At 38.2% G+C, this 20,690-nt stretch overlaps 1 protein-coding gene across 2 annotated transcripts in view; it reads left to right on the top strand.

Annotated features, from left to right (window-relative positions):
- Positions 1-272: 272 nt before the first annotated feature.
- DENND10 (DENN domain containing 10) overlaps positions 273-20,690 on the top strand; it is a 32,175-nt gene continuing 11,757 nt past the window's right edge. Inside the window, exons 1-7 of one of the 2 annotated variants that reach the window (XM_020988204.2) lie at positions 273-366; positions 2,772-2,968; positions 6,769-6,848; positions 8,184-8,332; positions 9,314-9,425; positions 18,231-18,331; positions 20,153-20,260. In XM_020988204.2, coding sequence (XP_020843863.1) covers positions 312-366; positions 2,772-2,968; positions 6,769-6,848; positions 8,184-8,332; positions 9,314-9,425; positions 18,231-18,331; positions 20,153-20,260 — 802 coding nt within the window. In that variant the 5' untranslated portion in view covers positions 273-311. Of the gene's footprint in view, positions 367-2,771; positions 2,969-6,768; positions 6,849-8,183; positions 8,333-9,313; positions 9,426-18,230; positions 18,335-20,152; positions 20,261-20,690 lie in introns of both variants that reach the window. The other variant, XM_020988203.2, reaches the window with a different exon arrangement.

Here is a 20,690-nt window from a genome sequence, read left to right as displayed (position 1 = left end):
GGGCAGGTAGAATGGAAGGAGAAGGAAGAAGAGGGAAGGGAAAGAGAGGGAGGGGAGGGGAAGGGAGGAGAGGAGGGGAGGAAGAAGGGGGGAGGGAGAGGAGGAGGGCAGGAGGTAGGCAGAAGAATGGAGGGAAGAAGGGGGAGGACAGCGGAGAAGGAGGGGAGGAAGGAGGGAGGAAGAAGAAGAGAGGAAGGTGTAGGGAGGAGCAGGGAGGAGGTGAAGAGAGGAGGGGGGAGGAAGAAGGAGAAGGGCGGGGCGGGGCTCCGGCGGGGCGGGGCTCAACTCTGCGGGCGAGGCGGTGGGGAAACATGGCCGCGGCGGAGGCGGCGGAGACTCAGCTGATGCTGGGAGTGGGTCTGATCGGTGAGCGCCGCGAGCCCCGCCCGCCCGCCGCGGGCTCCGCACCCCCCCTGCCCCCTCCCCTCCCCCGGGTCCCCGCTCTCCTCTGCCCTCCTAGCGAGGTGCCCCGGGGGACGAAGCTCCCCCCCCCCGCTTCTCTCCGGCCCCCCCCCCGGTGTTCAACCCCCCCGCCCCCGCTGCGGGGAGGGGTCCGTGCGAGAGGAACTGGGTATTTGGAAAAACTAGGGTCCTCAAAGTGCTTTGAGATCGCTGGGCCTCGTATCTGTCCTCAGGGGAGGGATCACATCCAGCCAAGATTTAATTAGGAGGAATGTGTTTTGAGGCTTTGGAAGGCCCCTTCCCCCCTTTCATCTGATACTCTAGGCACGGCTGTAGGTTGAATGAATGTGATTTTCTGCTGCCGGCAGGCGCCCAGTCACTACTTTTCATTTAATTTCTCCCCGACCTTCCTACTTGCTTCCTCCTCCTTCCCCAACCTCTCCTCTGCTGAAAAAGAAAAAAATCTTTCCAGCATTAGAATCGTATGTATGATGGAAGAAATATTTTTCAATTTTTAAGTGCTATTATTATTATTATAATTTATATTGTTATAAAACTTTGCTACATACATGACCATTCTGGGCCTCAGTTACCTCATTTGTAAAATGATGCTCATGACCTCTGAGGTTCCTTCTACCTTTGAATCTATGCTTCTACAAAGATTCCTTCCCACCCCCATTTGATAGGCTGAGATTTATAATAGATATGACTGAATGGAATTTTCTGCAGCCTGCTGTCAAGTTATCGCTGCTGAGATTTTAAAAAAATTCTAGTTTAAGAATTGTACGTGATGAAAGTTGTTCTACTGAGTTGTATTGAAGTCAAGCTGGAGAAAATATTTTCCTTCCCTTTGGTATTATTATTATCACTAACCCACATTTGCGCAGTCCTTTACAAAGTGGTTTCCCTAAGTCCAGCCCCAGTGAAGTGGTAATTGGCAAATATTGTTGTCCTCACTTTATTGAGAAGGAAACTAGTCACATGGCTAGAAAGCGACTAAGCTAATATTTTGATCTCCAGTCTTCTGACTTCAGGACATCGATGGCCCCTTGTGGGGGGGATGTTGCCAAAGGACTGAAGTGAATGGTTTCCCCTATGACATACTTTCTAACTGAAACCCACATCTGTTAGATTTCCATAAGTTGATTTCTCAAGTTTAGCGGAAAAACCACTTTGGTGAAATTTATGGTTTGTAGCATGTTGAAATCTGGTTTTAACTGAAAACATTTATCGAAGATGGCACACACCCAAATTAAAAGTTGATTTTGGGATCATCTTTGAAGCCTTTTTTTCTTGCATAAATGCAAGAAGTGTTATATCTCATACATCCCTGCAGTTTTTATTTTGGACATGGTATTTCCTTGATTGCAACTTTAGTATGAATGTGTTTGATTTGTAGCTGAAATATGAATATAATTTAATATGTTGTCTCTAGGAATCTTTTATTATTTGTTGATATGCCTGAAAGTAAAAATTAATTTAAAAATAAATTCACCTAGTTATTTTTGTCTTCTGTATCGAGTTTAAAAAATATGTTGCTGCTTCCTCATATTATTTTTATGTATAGGCACTGAAATCAGCTTTTATGCTGTCTTGAAAAAAATTATAAATTGGAAGGAATGCTTAATTTGGAGTTGGGAACTAGATCCTTATCCTAACTGCCATTTACTATCAGTGAATCTGGGGGCAAATCATTTAACTTCTCTGCCTCGAATTTCTGTAAAAAACAAGAAGGTGACCTCTGAGGTACTGTCATTGAATCTGTGATCCTAACTAGGACCTTTCTATTTAGATGGGAACCTAAAATGATGATTGAATTAAAAAAAACAAAAGAACACTCCAACTTTTTAAATGAAGTACAGGATGTCAAATATAACTTGGGAGAAAAAAAACCTTACATGGTAAATATTGGAATAGATTTGTATAAAATGTCACTTTAATAACATGACTATGAATGGATGCTTTTAAATAGAACCATTGACTATCAGAGCTGGAAAAGACCCTTAGAAAGCACCTAGTCCAGGGGTAGGGAACTTGTGGCCTTGAGGTCACATGTGGCCTTCCAGGTCCTCAAGGGCAGCCCTTTGAAATTGTTCTATGAAGTTTGGATTCAGTCACAAGGCCAAACTTGAGGACCTAGAGGGCCACATGTGACCTTGAAGCTGAAGGTTCCCCACCCCTAAGTCCAACCCCTTCTTTTTAACCAACAGGTAAACTGAAACCCAGGCCAGAAATGGCTTGCTTACATATTCAGAATTTCAGAGTTAAGTGGATAGCAGACTATTCGGGAAAACTGCTCTTAATTAACCAATCAATTCACTTCCTTAATGCTGTTTGACATTCTCACAGTGAACATCTTTCCACCATAGAAAAAGACACAAATGGAGATACTCTGTGGGTCTGGTGTTATCCTTCCACCACAGCTGAATTAAGGGACATGCTTTTGAGAAAATGCTGCCTCACAGATGAAAATCAACAGCTTCACACCTTTATATACGGCCAGTATAGAAGATCATGGTTCTATGTTACAACAACGGAAGTTCCAGATTCTTCTGTTTTACAAAAGGTATGATTGAAAAGTAGGTAGAAGCCAAAAGTCTTTTATATTTTCTTGTAATAATAATGATAATGATTGCTAGCCTTTATGTAATGCTTTAAGGTTTGCAAAGCACTTTATAGATATTATCTCCCTTGATCCTCATAACAACCTTGTGAAGTAGGTACTACTATTATACCCTTTTTGGAGATGAGAAAAATGAGGCCCAGGTTAGGTGAGTTGCCCAGGGTCGCATAGGTAGTATCTAAAGCAGGTTTTGAACTCAAATCTTCCTGACTCCAGGTCCTGTATTCTATCTTCATGACTAAGATAAATATAAAACCTGTAAATATTTCATCAACAAAAAATACTGCCACCTTTTAGATCAAAGAAACTGACTACTTTATAGATGAGTAGGAAAGATTCATAATAATGAGTATTTTTCTTTTTTTTTGTCTGAATCTGTGATTTTATTGGTGTGAAGAATTCTTCATGTATAATCATCCTCCTTCAATGCACCTGGGCAGATAATTTGTAATTTCAGTCTTAATGAGTTGAAAAGGTACCATGACTTGTCCAGAGTCACACAGCTAGTATGTAATGGAAGTCACCTGACTTGTAGATGAAAACCATTTATTTACACGAGATTTAGTTTTCAGAGGCAGCTAGGGGGTGGTGCAGTGCTCGAGTCAGAAAGACTTGAGTTCAAATCCAGCCTCAGATACGTAGGAGCTGTGTGACCCTGGGCACACAGCTCTCTTTGCCTCAATTTACTCATTTGGAAAATGGGGGTAATAAGAGCATCTATGTCTTGGGATTGTTGTGAGGATGAAATGAGATAATAATTGTAAAGCACTTAGCATGGTGCCTGGTACATAGTAAGCATTATATGAATGCTTATGCTATTCCCTCTTCCCTCATTAGTCACATCATTTTATTATTCATTGTGCTTGTTTGAAAAAGTTAGCATTTTCTTTATTACGCATTTTCGATTTTATATCAAGAAACCCTGACATTGATTTAAAGTTTGTATGTTTTTTTCTCCCATTCTGTTAACAAAAGTAATTTTAAGGAAAGGTTAAAATGTTTATGTCCTATATAATAAGGACATTTTTCTTTTTAGAAATAATGAGATTTGGACATTATTTCAGATACAAAAAAACCTCATTATTTCACACTTTTCTATTTGCAAAATTCCTATTTGTAACATTTCTCCGTGATCCCATGCATACATAAGAAAAATATTAAATTACTTCGGATATTTTGTTTTAAACTTTAATGCTAACAGCAATAAAGGAGATTGAAAACAGAGCAAATAGTCATTATGGACTTTAATCATTTGAGAGGCAATAGTGTTAGTTGGCTGCCTTTAAAGTGAAGTTGAGCATCAGTCCAGGATGATAGGAGCATAGATTTAGAGTTGGAGGAGACCTCAGAGGTCAAATCCAGTTCTCTTATTTTATAAATGAGGAAACTGAGGCCCAGAGAGGTTATGTGACTTGGCCAGACTCACACAAGTGTCTGAGCCTGGGTTTGAACCAAGTTTTTCCTGACTTTTGCTACAGTGATATGTGATCTCTAAAGGAAAAGATTACTCTCTAATACCTTGTCTCCCTCCTACACCTAGTTGCTTTAGATTGTGGATTTTGTGTGTTTTTGCTTCTAAATGAAGGAATTTCACTTTAAAAACCATAGATTGAGATCTCTCAAAGCCCTTTTTAAAGAAGTAATGATAATGTCTTAAATAGGTTTATATTAAATATTTCATTCATTCAGGCTTTCAAGTTTCAGTAAAATCTGCCAAGTTAAAAAATATGGGTAATTCATGTTTGTCAAATCAGAAAATAGCAAGATTTAGCATAGGGGTTCTTAATCTTTTTTTTTTAAATCATGTATCCTTTTGGCAATCCAGGGAAGCCTTTCGAGCCTTTTTCAGCTAATGTTTTTAAATATATAAAATAAAATACATAGGATCACCCAGGAAATCAATTATATTGAAATTTAACTATCTAAAATATATTTTTAAAAAGTTCACAGACTCCAGGTACAAAACCCATGGTTTGAAGGTTATTCTTATAGTTCAGAAGCTGATATATCATACTTTGTTTGGGTTGTTCAGAAAAAATTTTTTTAATGGTCAGGCTGTTTATTAAGGAGACAACCATGTATACAAGTTAATCTATACAAATATCTACAAATCAAACTTCATGTGATCAAAAAGGACTATGCATAATGTCAAAAACAGACATATGTATAGTCAGTTTGATAAAAAATTAATTTAAACATACATAGTCCAGGATTATACTATAGATACACATATCCAGGGGCCACATGCATATCTAATTAGGCTTTCTGAAAGCATTTGTTATAAAAGTGATAAAATCAGTATGGAAACTGGCTAAGATATTCGTGGGAAATGTATTTTTTTAAGCATTTTAAATTAAATTTTTTCAACTTATCAAGCATTTTCTCCCTCCCACCTCTCTTTCTGGCCTGCTTGTTGCTGTCCAGTTATGTCTGACTCTTTGTGACCCCATTTGGGTTTTTTGTGGCAAAAGTACTGGAGTGGTTTGCCATTTCCTTCTCCAGCTCATTTTACAGAAGAAGAACTGAGGCAAACAGGGTTAGGTGACTTGTCCAGGGTCACACAGCTAGGAAATGTCTGAGGCTGGATTTGAACCCAGGAAGATGGGTTCCTGACCCCAGGCCTGCTGCTCTATCCACTGTATCACATAGCTGCCTTTCTTTCTTGCTTCTGGGGGAAAAAAATAAGAAAATCAAAACTTTCATAAACAAATATGCATAATCAAGCAAAAGAAATGTCCACATTGACTGAGTGTACAAAATGCACATCTTACTCTGCTCCTTGAGTCCATTATCTATCTGTTAAGAGGCGAATGACGTGCTTCTTCATCTGTCCCCTGGAACTGTGATTGATGGTTGCATTCATTGGTTTTTTCAAATTTATTTTTCTTGATAATGTTGTTGTATAAGTTAGAGCTCTCCTCACTTTGCTCTGCATCAGTCCATATAAGTCTTCCTGCATTTCTCTGAAATCATCTTTCTTCATTTTTTTATGGCATAATAGTGAATATACCATTATATTCACATACCGTAATTTATTCTATCATTCCCCATTTGCTGGGTATGCCCTTACTTTCCAGTTCTTTCTCAGCATAAAAAGAACTGTTATTTTTATATTTTATATATTTATATATTATGTATATATATAATTTGTATTTTATATTTATATTTTTGCATATATATTTTCTTTCTTTGATCTCCTTAGAATGTAGAATGCTTTACTTTGAATGGAAAATTGGATTTTATTTGTATTTTATATTATGAATGAACTATAGACAGTTTAACAGGTCTATGTAGGTTCATGAAACTTATCAAAGTGTGCTTGATTATATGGTGCAATCATTTGGGCATCCCTTTTTAAAGTATGGCAAGGATATAGGCTTCATTTAGCATGTTTGAGAATTTTGCTTGATGTTTCATGGTTTTAGTGAAAAAAAAAGTAGTTATATTAGTGAACATCATAATGAAATCTTGGTTTTGCTTGACATTATCAAGTCTGCTTTATGGAAGGTGGTTGAAGTTAGACCTGACTCCATATATCTTTTGTATCCAAGTGAGACTTTCTGATGATTTTTCTTAGAGAGTGAAGTTTTTGAATGTTAAATATAAAAAACATTCAGTTGAATGTTTACAGATTTTGTCTGTTTCTTTATATGCCTTATTGTCTCTTTGTTTTATTATAATAGCAACATTCCTTCCGTTAAAGGATCTTTTAAAAAGCATGTTTCTCTTTTTCTTTTGGACAGGTGACTCATTTTTCTATTGTTTTGACTGCCAAAGATTTTAACCCCGAGAAGTATGCTGCCTTTACTAGGATATTGTGCAGGTCTGTATGAAACTTGTGTTTAATGTACACATATGTATAGATTATAGGAAATTACTCTTGGTAGTGCAACAAACCTCAGCAGAGAAGAAGCCGATTTCAGATCATCTTCCACATCTGTCCTTCAGTAATCCTGCTCTGTCCTATTTTTCAGAAGATATCAGTGATCTAGAATATGATGGAATTACCCTAAGGTAGAGGTAGAAGGGAAAGTAGAGGGAATCTCACTTAGGTTTCCCCACCCTCACACACTTTTAAGAGAAAGAGGCAAATAAGAGAACCACCTCATAGCAGGTTCTTAACAAAAAAAATCAAGTTCTGGGCCATCTCTTGGAGTTGATACATTCAGCCCAATCTCTTGCATTTTCTTTTTTCGTTTTTTTTGTTGAGGTAGTTGAGGTTAAGTGACTTTCCCAGAATCACACAGCTGGTAAGTGTTGTGTCTGAGGCCAGATTTGAATGCAGGTCCCCCTGACTCCAGGGCTGGTGCTCTATCCGCTGTGCCACCTAGCTGCCCCCTTGCATTTTCTAGAGCTGCAGTCTTGTGCAAACACAGGTCTTCTTAGTGATGGCCCCAAGGAATTGCATAATTCTCAATCATTTAAGAAAGATTCAGTTGTGTTCATTATCCCACATTTACAAAAAAGTAGATTAACACTGCAGAAAATTTTTCTAACATCTAGGGCTGAAATAATAATAGCTGACATTAATATAGCATTTTGTTAACCAAGCACTTTTCATACATTCCCTTATTGAATCCTCACTACAGGTAATACTATACCCATTTTGCAGGGAAATTGAGGATCAGAGAAAGAAGCTGATTTGGTTTGGTCATATAGCTAATCCATGTGAGAGGTGGGATTTGAACTCAGGTCACTCCTCACTCCACATTCCAGCACTCTTTTCATCAGACCTCCATTCAAACTCAGGTCTTCCTGACTCGAAGACCAGGCCCCTGTCTGCTTGCCTCTTCTGGTTAAGAGATAAGGGAAGGTTTCAAGTAGAAGTGAAATTTAAACTGGACCCTGAAGGTAATCCAGAGATGGTGGGGGAAATGATTATATAAGAACACAGACTTATGAATGTAAGACATAAAAGGAGTTGGGAGGGAGGTTCTCAGGGCATGGAATTAATGTTGTTTTGTAGGACTTTCAGAAACCTTAGAGAGTTCTCATTCACTCCACTGCCTAAACTTAAACCACCTCATATATGAGGATAAAATGCAATTAAAACAGGTCTTTAATAAGCTACTGGATGGTACCCAGGACAGATACTGATTTGTTCTTTGCGTGGTTTATTCTTGATGAAAGGACAGTTATTCTCTTTTTTTCCTTATAGAATGTACTTAAAACATGGGAGTCCAGTTAAAATGATGGAAAGTTATATTGCAGTTCTTACAAAGGGGATATGTCAGAGTGAGGAAAATGGCTCTTTCCTTAGCAAAGATTTTGATGCTCGAAAAGCATACCTTGCAGGTTCTATCAAAGGTAAGCAAAATGGAAAATTTTGTCTACTTATTGTGACTCTTTTATTACCTGAATATACCTTCACCAATTCATGAATTTCATGGCTTTTGGCTCCTAGTGGCTCATAGCCCAGAATCCTTGTCTCTTTTATTTAAAAAAAAATTTAATCTCCCCATCCATCTACCCAGGGTCTCCTCAGATACCTCAAACCCAATATCATCTAGGATTCCATTGTCTCTTTCATCCCCATGGTTCTGTAGCCTGCGTAAGGCCTCTATGATCTCTTCCTGCCCCAACCTTCTAACCTATCTTTGTTCTCTGTGCTGCAGAACTCTAGAACCACAGAGGGCTGTAAATGGTGGGGTTAGAAACTTCAGGAAATCAGGGGATTGAGAACATTTGACTATGCAAGTGTTTGGTGGCCAAACTGTTCCCACAGGGTCAGTCTTGAAGATTGTTACTACTCTCTCACCTCTCCTAGACACCTTTTGTCTTATCTTGCCTCTTTGTGCCCATATTATTATAATACCCTATGTTCCATTTCTGCTGTATCCTGCCAAAATGTTAATGCTGTCTGTCTAAGGTGGGCTATATTTCAGAGGTATTAGTGTTTTAGAAAGAATTCTTAAGGACCTAACAGCTTTTCAAGACTGAAAGGAATGAAGCTTTGGTAGTGGTGTGACAGCCAGTGGAGATGATATTTTGACACAGGAGACCCTGTCTTGATACTCTTTCAAATCATATCATATATATGTTTGCCTGCTCGGGCTGGTCTTGTAGTATGGAGTCATAAGTTGGACATATCATTATGTTAATCTGGTACAGATGTATGTATGAAAGTTTAGATATTTGTGTAATTGCAAAATTTATTTAATAATTTGTCTCTGTATTAAAAAACAGAATAGCTTGAAGTGTATTTTTTTGACAAAGATGGTTTTTTTCCTAGTAAAAACTTTATTTCCTTATGTTTTAATGTAATAAATAAAAAAATTTTTTTTGAAGATGTGGTGTCTCAATTTGGAATGGAAACTGTCATCTTATATACTGCTCTGATGCTAAAGAAGAGAATTGTGGTCTACCACCCTAGAATAGAAGCTGTCCAGGAGTTTACAAGGTATTGCACCCATGATTCAACATTTTTAAATAGATTGACAGTAGTACTGTTCAGAATATTGTTTGGGGCTTTTTACTGTGTTTTTGGTGAATGTTTGGAGTAAATGCAGTGTTTGAAAGATCTTTACCTAGGCATAGAGTTGGAAGGGACATTAGAGAGCATATGTTACATTTGTGGTATTTAAAAAGGTTAACAGACATAATTTCCAGGTGATTTAATAATTTTATTAATAATGCCAGCATTATTATAAAAGGATGGTCATTTGGCCATCTCTCTTAGACCAAAGACCCCCTCATGGCAGTGGGCTCACATTTTATATGCTTTTGGAAGAGTAGGTGTTCCTCAGGGTTTGAGTGAGTCGCGGTTTATTGGCTAGATTTCTTTCTCAAAGACCATGCCTTAAATATTCTCTCTGGATCTCATGGATGGGACAATAGGTCCCTGCCCTGCACAAGCACCACTTAATGGTTACTTTTTGGGTCCTCCTGGCTCAGAGTGAATGTAAATAGTAATAGTTTCTCTTTTGCCCAGCAAGTTTGAGGGTCTTCTCCTCCCAGTTTGATTTTTTTTTTTATTAAAGGGGACTCACTTTTTCAATAGGCCTATTCGCTGAATGGGCACAGCCTCACTCAAAGTGAGAACTCGGAAAGGCCTTACCTTAAAAAGGCCAAAATCCTGGGTCATCTGCAGTCATCCTGATCTGTGTCTGGCCACTGGACCCACATGGCTTTGGAGGAGAAAGTGAGGCTGGTGACTTTGCACAGCCCTCCTTCTCTCAAATCCAATTCAATGCAAGTCATGTCATCATCTTGCTGATGTCATGGTCCTCTTCAAGAACGAAGGACAAACCACGACCATAACTGAAACCTTTTCCACAGAGTGGAAATCAGCTCTGACTGGTCAACAATCAGTGAGAAAGTGAATATTACAATGAGAGCGTTGGGGTACGTGACTTAGTCATCCAAATCTTGGTCAAAGGGACTTAACAATTTCTGTATCACCAGTCTGACAAAAGGGAGGCTACACATTTTCCCATACTTGTCTGAGCATACACAATGAGCAGGAATGCACCCATTAGCCCAAACTTAGAATTTCTTTTACTGATTGATTAGATCTTGGGCTGGGTAAATCTCTGCCTAAGATTTCTCACACTGGTTGATTTCTGGATGAGAAAGTAGAAAAGGGGGAAAAACTTCGTCCTAAGAAAGAAATAATTTCTTACACATTCTTCTTATGATTTAGGATGACATGATTTAGTGGAAGGAACAGTAGATTTGGGGTCAAGAAATTAACATTTGAATCTAAGTTTTGCTGCCCACTTGCTGTATGAATGCCATCAAGTCATTTAACTCCTCTGAGTCTCAGTTTCTTTGACTGTAAAATGGAGATAGTAGTAATACAAAAACTGCCTACTTCACTTGGAAAATGCTATTTCCTCTTTCAGGCCCTTTGAAGATGCAGTTATGTAAAAAAAAATTTTTTTAAAGACTCAGTTATGAGTTTTATAAATTCCATACTTTGGATGAAAAAAAATCACGTTTGTGTTTGCCTTAAACCTAAATGATGAGAGCTTTTGGTGATCTTAAGCAAAGGAAACAGCTTTAAAAGTGGTTGCATATGTTCTAAATCACTATTGATTAAAGAAATGCAAATCAAAACAACTCTGAGGTACCATATCACACCTATCAGATTGGCCAACATGACAAAACAGGAAAATGATAAATGTTGGAGAAGATGTAGGAAAATTGGACCACTAATGCATTTTTGGTGGAATTGTGAAATGATCCAGCCATTTTGGAGAACAATTTGGAACTATGCCCAAAGGGCTATAAAAATGTGCATATCCTCTGACCCAGCAATACCACTTCTAGGGCTGTATCCCAAAGAGATCATAAAAATGGGAAAAGGACCCACAATACAAAAATATTTACAGTAGCTCATTCTGTGGTGGCAAAGAATTGGAAATTGAGGGGATGCCCATCGATTTGGGAATGGCTGAACAAGTTGTGGTATACGAATGTAATGGAATACTATTGTGCTATAAGAAATGATGAGCAAGCAGACTTCATAAAAACCTGGAAAGACTTGTATAGACTGATGCTGAGTAAAGTGAGCAGAACCAGTATAACGTTGTACACAGTAATATCCACATTGTGTGATGATCAGCTTTGATAGACTTATCTCTTCTCAGCAATGTAAGGATCTAAGACATCTCTAAAAGTCTCACGGTGGAAAATGCTATCCATATCCAGAGAAAGAATTATGAAGTCTGAATGCAGAGTGAAGCATACTATTTGCTCATTTTTTTTTCTTCTGTTTTGTTTTGTTTCCTCTTTCTTGTGGTTCCTCGTATTGGTTCTAATTCTTCCTTACAACATGACTAATGTGAAAATATGTTTAATAGGAATGTATATATATAGAGCCTATATCAGATTGCATGCCATCTTGGGGAGAGAGTAGAGGAGAGAAGGAGAGAAAAATTTAAAACCCAAAAGCTTATGGAAGGGATTCTTGAAAATTAAAAATAAATTAATTAATAAAAAAAAGTGGTTGCATAAAAGGGATGTATTTTAATACTTCTCTATTTAAAGGGAAATGACAATAATAGAAATCCCCTAAATCCACTGACCTTTGAGAAGAAAGAATTTTTGAATGACTAGCATAAAATAAGTTATTGTATTTAAACATTTTTTTAATTTAAATTTTAATTCTTTTATGACATTTAAGTTCAAGATTATACCTTTTCATTACTTTTTAATTTTTTTTAATCAATAAAATCCACCTTCTGTATTCTTGAGAAAGAAAAATAAAACCATTATTATAAACATGTAGAGTTAAGCAAAACAAATTTCTACTTTGGCCACGTCAACAAAATGTGTCTTAATCTGCACTGTCATTCCATCACCCTAAGTCGCTCTAAGTGACTGGACTTGCTTAGCTATTTCATCATGAGTCTTCTGGAATGGTGGTTAGTCATTGCATTCATTGGAAGTTCCTAAGTCTTTCAAAGTTGTCATTACAATATTGTTGTCTCTGTAACAATTATGTTCTTAATTCTGTTCACTCTGGATTGGTTCATAGAAGTATTACCAAGTTCCTCTGAGACCACCCCCTTTATCATTTCTTAGAGCACAGTATGATTCTGTTAACATTTATGTGCCATAACTCGTTCGGCCATTCCTCAATTGATGGACACCTCTCAATTTCCAGTTCTTTGCCTCTGCAAAAAAGAATTGCCATATATATATTCATACATCCTTAGAGTTTGTTTTGCCTAGGACTAGTTCCTCTCTTGATATGGCCTTCCTCATTACCTTCCCCTCTCCCTCCTGTTTCCCTGTTCATTGAAATTTATTTCTATGTGCATGTGTATATATGTATTTTTTTTTCTTCATTAACTAGTTTAGGTGAAAGTAAGGTTCAGTTACCAACTCATCCCCTCTGTCTTGCTCCTTTTATATGTAGACTTCTATTTGTGCACCCTAATTATATAATGTAATTTTTCGTATCCTATTCTTTCCCTTCTTTCCCCCACCCCACTCCAGTGCATTCTTCTCCCTTCCTATCTTCCTATTCTTTCATTTATTTATTTGTTTGTTTGTTTGTTTGTTTGTTTTTAGGCAGTTGGGGTTAAGTGACTTGCCCAGGGTCACACAGCTAGTAAGTGTCAAGTGTTTGGTCTGAGGTCAAATTTGAACTCAGGTCCTCCTGACTTCAGGGCCAGTGCTCTATCCACTGTGCCACCTAGCCGCCCCCTATCTTCCTATTCTTTTAAGATCATCAAAACATAAGAGAACCACTCCCAGGCCTTCTATCTAGTAACTCCTGTCTATGACCCCTGATGATGATAGAGTTCGGAGGTGACACAGGTATCATCTCCCTGCATTAGTTTGTAAATAGTTGGTCTTTGTTTAGTCCCTTATGATTGCTCATTCACATTTACCTTCTTGTGCTTCCCTTGAGTCCCACGTTCAGTCAGCCAGTCAAACTTTTATTAAGCCCTGACCATGTGCCAGGCACTGTGTTTAGTGCTAAGAATAGAAAAAGAGGCAAACAGCAGTATGTGCCCTCAAGGAGCTCACAAGTTAATGGGAGAGACAAGAAACAAACAAATGTGTACAAACAAGCTATATATAGGATAAACAGGAAATAATTGAAAGAGGAATGGCAGTAGAATTCTAGGAAACTCTTGTCTTTTTATCAGGAATTCTTAGAAGTTCTGTCTTTCATTAAAAGTACATTTTCCCCCTGTAGGATTATAGTTATTTTTCTTAGGTTAAGTTATTCTTCGCTGTAAGCCTGTACCCTTTTGACTTCTGTAATGTTGTATTCCAGGCTCACCACTTCTTTATGTAGTGGCTGCTAAATCTTGTGTGATCCTGATTTGCTCCTTGGGATTTGAATTCATTCTTTCTCTGCTTTGTATTTGATCCTGAAGCTTTGGATTTGGGCTATAATGATCCTGGGCATTTTCATATTGGGTTTTTCAGAAGGTGACTAGTGGTTTCTTTCTGTTTTGATATTGCCTCCTGATTCTAAGACATCTGGGCAGTTTTCTTTTAAGAGTTTATTAAAAAAAGCAATGTCTAGACTCTTTTTTTGGTCATAGCTTTCAAGTAGTCCAATGATTCTTAATTTTTTTCTCTTATATTTGTTTTCCAGGTTAGTCATTTTTACTCTGAGATACCCTTACATTTTCTTCAGTCTTTTGACTTTTAAAAAAAAATATTTCTTCTTGTCTTACAGAATCATTAACTTCTATTTGGTTCATTCTGATTTTTAGGGAGTATGTTGCTTGGGTAAATCTTTGTATCTCCTGTGCCAAGCTTTTGATTCCTTTCTAATTCTTTCTCCTATAGAGTTTTTCCATTTTTTTCCTTCTAGTATTATTCATTTATAAAAACATTTTTAAACTCATGCTTTCTCTCTCTTTTAGGAATTCTAATTGAACTTGTAGCCAAACTGGTTTTCTTTGAGGCTTTGCTTATAGGTATTTTGGAGTCATTTTCTTCTGCATTTGTGTCTTAAGCTTCCTGGCCATCGTAATAACTCTTTATGGTGGACTTCTTTTTTTTGTTTGTTCATTCTTCTGACCTACTTCCTGACTTCAGATTTGATGTTAGGGCTGGACTCTGTGTACTTCTGAAGGAAAGTTTGGGCCACTACTGCTTTCTTGGGGATATTGAGTGTTGTGTTATTCAAAGATCATAGGGACAGCTCAGCCTGGGGACTTGCAGGCTTTTAGTGCTCCCAAACGTTCTACTCCAGGGCACAGTCTAATTTCTACCCTCCTGGTCTGAACTCTACAAGCTCTTGACCTGCGTTTAAGCCTTAAAAGCATACCTGTGGGCTTGCTTCTGTTGACTTACCAGTAGAACCAGCCACTTTCAACCAACTGGAAAGCTCTGCTGTTTCAGAGTCATAACTGCAGGAGTTTCCTTTGGTCTGAGATTCCTGACCTGGTTTTTCTGCTGCCAGCTTCAGTCTAGGCTGAAGGATGAAACTGAGACCTTGCTTTTCTTTTTGGGTCAGAACCACATAGCTGCTCTTTGCTTCTGAACTTGCTTCTTGCTCCAGTATATAGCCTAGGACCCCTAAGCACATCTGTATCATGGATAGCCACCCCTAGGCCTCGGTGCCTTCAGATCTGTGGACCAGAACAGGGCAATAAGCAGTCCAGCCCCAGTTGTCTTCTGTTTCTGTACTGTACACAAGGTTGGGCCCCACTTGGTTGGATTTAGGACTGTTTTTTGTCCTTGTGCACAGCCTTTCTCTGTGCTAGAATACTGGATGAGGCTGTGCCACACTAGACCCCATCCCCAGTGTCTCCAGGCCTCTCTGTCTCCCTATAGCTTACCTGGGCCTGAAAATGATTCGCTGATTTTATTTTTCCTTGGATTCCCTTATCAGGACTCAGTCTGGCATATTTTCTAGATCTGTTTGGAGGTATTATGGAGTGGGAACCTCTGCTGTAATTCTTCATGCTACTCTGTCATCTTGGCTCTGTCTCCATCTTTTTTTTTTAAAGGCCTGCCATAGTAAATAAGATATGCTATGTTACTTCAAGATTTTACTACAGAAATGAAAATTCAACTTGAGTTACCTATAATAAGTCTTATTGAACAGAGAAGTTTGAAATCTTATGTGACTTTAATTAGAGGTAGAGGAGGAGTCAGGTGAGCTAAGTTTTGGTCTCATATTGTTCATTTATCATTTTATTCAGCAAATATTTATTAAGCACTTGCTGTATGCCAAAGAGCACTATGCCAGGTCCTGGAATGGGGGGGTGGGATATAGAGTTTGAATAAGACCTATTTCTTGCCCTGACAAAGCTTAAAATATAGTGGGGAAGGTAAAACACCAGAACAGATATCTGTGATATTCAATATTACATGATAGGCATATTTTTATTGTTGTTCAGTTGTTTCAGTCATGTCTGACTCTTTGTGACCTCATTTGAGGCCACAAAGAGATTGGCAGAGATACTACAGTGGCTTGCTATTTTCTTCTCCAGCTTATTTTACAAATGAGGAACTGAGGCAAACAGGGCTGAGTGACTTGCCCAAGGTCACGCAGCTAGTAAGTGTCTGAGGCCATATTTGAACTCAGGAAGAGGAGTCTTCCTGACACCAGACCTAGCATTCTATCTACTGCACCACCTAGCTGCCCTGATAGGCATGTTAGAGAGTTCTAACACTAAGTGCTATGTGAGGTCCAAGGGGAAAAATTGCTATAGATTGGGGAAAGGGAGATCTGGGAAGGTTACCCTGAAGTGGTGCCATATATTTTGGTATTTAAAGGACGGATCAAGGGAGAATTGTAGAGCTGGGACAACAGTTACACTCCAGATACAGGGAACAGCGTAAATGAAGACAGAGCCTATGAGAGCATAGGGGAAGGGGATGTTGGGTAGAATCGTGGCATGCTTTTAATGCCAGATCTAGGCATTTTTACTTTACCTAGTAAATAATAGGAAGTTGTTGAAGATTTTTGAAGAGTGACATTGCCAGAGTTATTTGTGATACTACATAGTTCTGCTACTAACCTGCTGTGTCCATTTAGGTAGAGTTCTTACCCTCTCAGTGCTTCCATTTTCTAATCCAAAAATGAGAGAATTTGACCAGACCCAGAGACAGAAAGTGACTTGTGTAGTCCAACACAACTAATTAGTCATAGAACCTAGACCAGAACTGTTTTCTTGACTTCCAGACCACATCTGGTCCCTGTAAATGACATTCAAACTCCTTACTCCATTCCTTTTAAGAAATTTGTCTTATGCCTGGACCGTCCTCCCTCTTTACCTCCAGAGCACAGAATCTTGAGCTCTCTTCAGGATGCAGTTGTCATTGGTTCCTGTCTTTGTTCATGCTCTTCCCCACATCTGGAATGTAATTGCTTCTCCCAGCTCCACAATTTTGCTTTGATCTGTCCTTCTCTGGGCCTTTCCCGACTCACCCAGTGGTTAATGGCTCCCTCCTTATCAGTGATCTATATTTATGTCATGTCTCCCCTGCCCCAGTATAACTGAAGTTCCTATAGGGCAAAAACTGTCTCATGTTTGCCTTCATATCCCTAATGCCAAACAAAGTGCCTGGCACATGGTAGGTGCTCACTAAGTGTTTATTAATTGATTTACACTGTTGCCACTGTAGATTCTATCATATGAGTGCTGCTTTCTACCTATTTGCAGAGTTCGTGTCCTTAAACTGATTACAGGATATTGTGTTAGGGGAGTGATATAGGTCCTTCACAGAGTAGTCAAAATAATCTGTATCCCTTCCCAGACCCAAGACATTGTACTACATTTAAGGATACAGACAGATTCTGTGAAGCTCTCCTTAAGGGATTCTGCCTTATACCCTCAGCAAAGCAATATCTCCCTCTGTTTTCTAGTAACTCTTTGTGTGAATTTCTTCTTTTTAACCAATATCCCGTTCTATTTTGTATTATACTTTCTTTTTTTTAAGATCTTGTCCCTTCTTAAAGTTCTTTGAAGGCTAAGGCTATGCTATGTATTTTTCCAGGGCCTTCTTAATGTTTGTTATATTTGGTCCCTTCAAGTCAGTTGAGTATTTTTATACGTATGTATTTTTAAAAATCTGTTAATTTCAAAATACTTTTGAGATATAAAGCTATGGATCTCATCCAGGTTGTATGTGGATGTACCAGGCCTGTTATCAATCTTACTGGCTGATGGAGATTTTTTTTTCAGTATTTTTTTAAAAAGAAAATAATAGCACAATTAAAAAAAATCAACTTGTCATTCTGCTATTTTAAAGTACCAATTTCAGCCCCTTTGTAAATGAAGTTGATGCTACTGATCTTTGACCTTGTTCTTTTGTGTATTTCTAATTGATGATCAGCTTGTATTGATTCCACGCTCACTAGTTATTTTGTCTGAAAATAGCAGTGGGGAACAGGAGACGACTGGGAATGGTACTTATGGGAGCAGCCTGAGTCTGCAACAGAGGCTCAGAAAGCTACAACTGTGACCTCATTAGTACCATACTCTTACTGAGTTAAATTACTAAATGAAAGCATTAAAATGTTATAGTTTTGTGACTATAAAAGACTGAATATTGAAAAACAAATATTTTAGTTTATAGGACAGAAGAAACACCACTTTCCAAGTCTGTAAATGAGGGGGTTGGCCTAGATGATTTCTAAGAACGCTTTCCATTCTAAAGCTGTGTACTTATGGGATGGTCCCTAAGGACTCTTCCATATCTCTTTTATGCTTGGTACCAGGGTATTTAATTAGTTCAGCTAACTTTATTATCTGAACTCCTGATTTGATTCCTGCAGGACTCTACCTGCCTTGGTATGGCATCGACAGGATTGGTCAATTCTTCATTCCTACGTGCACCTTAATACTGACGAATTGGAAGCACTGAAGACTTGCACAGGTAGCAGTGGTGTTTGTAATGATAAGAAAAATGTTTGAACTAGAACCAAGGGATTATAACATAGAGTGTCTTTTATTTCTTGTTAAATTCAGTTTGTTAAGGATTTTCACTTGTTGATGTAGGTCAAAATTTTGTCAGAGACTATTTAGTTCCTTTGGCCATTATTATTTTGTTTTGGGCCTAATTTAAAAGACACCCTGTACGTTTGCCTTAGGTTATTTTATACTCTTTATATTCCCTGTCATACTCTTTCATTCAAGAAAAGAACTAAACTTTATCTTTAAGATAAGGTCATTGGGCATATATGACTACTAATAACTACATCATCGCATACCATATGGTTGTTATTATTACAATGCTATATAACAACTTAAATTTGTATAAGACTTGAAGGTTTACAAATATCCTTTCTCACAGTAGCCCTGTGAAGCAGCTATTCCAGTGTGATTCTGTGGTGCCAGTGGCTTCACCCCCTCCCCAACATGTGATTTCATCAGAATATGGAATTCTTAGTTAGGAAATACCCACTGCAATGCAAACCTACAACTCTTGCAATTTTTAGTCTTAGAGAGAGGCCTGGGGCATTGGGAGGTTATGACTTACCCTGGTTTATTCTGCTAATATGTTTCAGAAGCATGACCTGAACCTTGCTCATTCTGACTCTGGGGCTAACCCTCTGTCTACCATGTCACACTGACTCTGTTTTCTGGTGATACTCTACATAAAATAATACTAGGTGACTAAAGGAAAAAAAATATTGGATTTCAAAATCCAAAAGCCTACTAATGTTTGGGTTAGCTGGTTAAAAAGACCTACTCTGAGAAAGCTAATCATTTGAATATGACTTTAAAAAAAGCAGCTGCCCCCCAAAAGAGAATTTCAAAACAAACAAAAACCTTGTTTTTTCTTTCTATTGTCATCACTCCTGATATGAATAGCAGTGCATTATTTTTAATTGTTTTCTAAATTACATTTTATTTTACCTACTTTCCCTTATCTGTCCCCTACTGAGAGAGCAAGAAAAGCAAAACCCCAGTTACAAATAAGCAAAACAAATTCTTATACTGACTATGTAAAAAAAAAAGTCTACGTCTGCACATTGAGTTCATTGCTTCTCTCAGTAGGTGGGCAGCATGTTTCTTCATGAATTCTTTGAAATTATGGTGAAATCTTGATATCAAAGTCTTTCAAAGTTATTCATTTTTACAATATTGTTGTTGCTTTACTAGCTGCTTCCTTGGTCCTCCCCTCTTCACTCTGGATCTCTCCATACAAGTCTTCCCAGGTTTCTCTGAAACTATGCTTTTCATCATTTCTTATGGCGCAGTAGTATTGCATTACATTCATCTTCTATACCTTGTTCAACCATTCCCTGGTTGATGAACACCCCCTCAATTTCCTATTCTTTGCCACCACAAAAAGAGCACCTATAAATGTTTTCATATATATGGTTCCTGTTCCTCTTTCTTTGATGTCTTTGGGGATAGAAACTTGGTAGAGGTTTTCCTGGGTCAAAAGGTATGCACAGTTTAACATCTCTTTGGGCATAGTTTCCAGTTGAATAGCTGCAAATTAATGGAATGCCTTTAAATTCCACTTTTGGTCCTCTGTGAAATCCTGAAGTTGGGACACTTTGAGTGGTATGAATTTGTGAAAGGGCATGGTGGGTCATTTGTAATATTATTCCCATAGTGAATAAGGCAGTTTAGTACTGTAGCAGTTGCAGAAATTTTAGACATTGTTCCTTTTAACTTGTTCATAATTGGACTGTTCTTCCTGCCTGTCTCCAGTCCCTGAGTAACCTTGTTTTTTGTTGCACAGGTTACATTGCTGGATTTGTGGACCCTGAGGTGAGCAACAGACCTGATCTTTATGATGTATTTGTGAATCTGGCAGATAGTGAGATTACAGTTTCTCAACCTGCAAAAGGTTAGTTCTTTGTTTTGTAACTTTGTTAACATAGGACACATGCCAAGAGCAACTCTATCTTTCAGGTTGGTTGTTCAAGAAACAGTACTTCACGAACTGTATGACCTGCTTTGTAGGTGCTGGAGAGATTTCATATAATGTATTGTCTCTATGACTAATAACTGCTGCTAGGCCCAAGAAGCTGGTGTGTCACTTGTCCTCGCATTCTCTGCTAAGGAGGTCCTTCATTTCTGGATTGATGCCACTCTCTCTACGGGGTCCAGTCCCAGTGGAAGCCTGGCCTCTAATGAGAGGGGTTAAGAAACCTTACATCAAAATATCTGGCTCTTTATACACCCTTGGAAAGTCTATTTAAAGGTTATTGTTTGGTTCATGACTAGTGTCTCTCCAAAGAGGGGAATAGAAAGGTACTCAGTGTATGATGTAGAAC

Source organism: Phascolarctos cinereus, unplaced genomic scaffold, assembly GCF_003287225.1.
Source record: "Phascolarctos cinereus isolate Bilbo 61053 unplaced genomic scaffold, phaCin_HiC Scaffold_3;HRSCAF=262, whole genome shotgun sequence".
Taxonomy (NCBI): domain Eukaryota; kingdom Metazoa; phylum Chordata; class Mammalia; order Diprotodontia; family Phascolarctidae; genus Phascolarctos; species Phascolarctos cinereus.
Note: the sequence above shows the minus strand (reverse complement) of the source record. Positions and strands in the feature narration are given on the sequence as shown.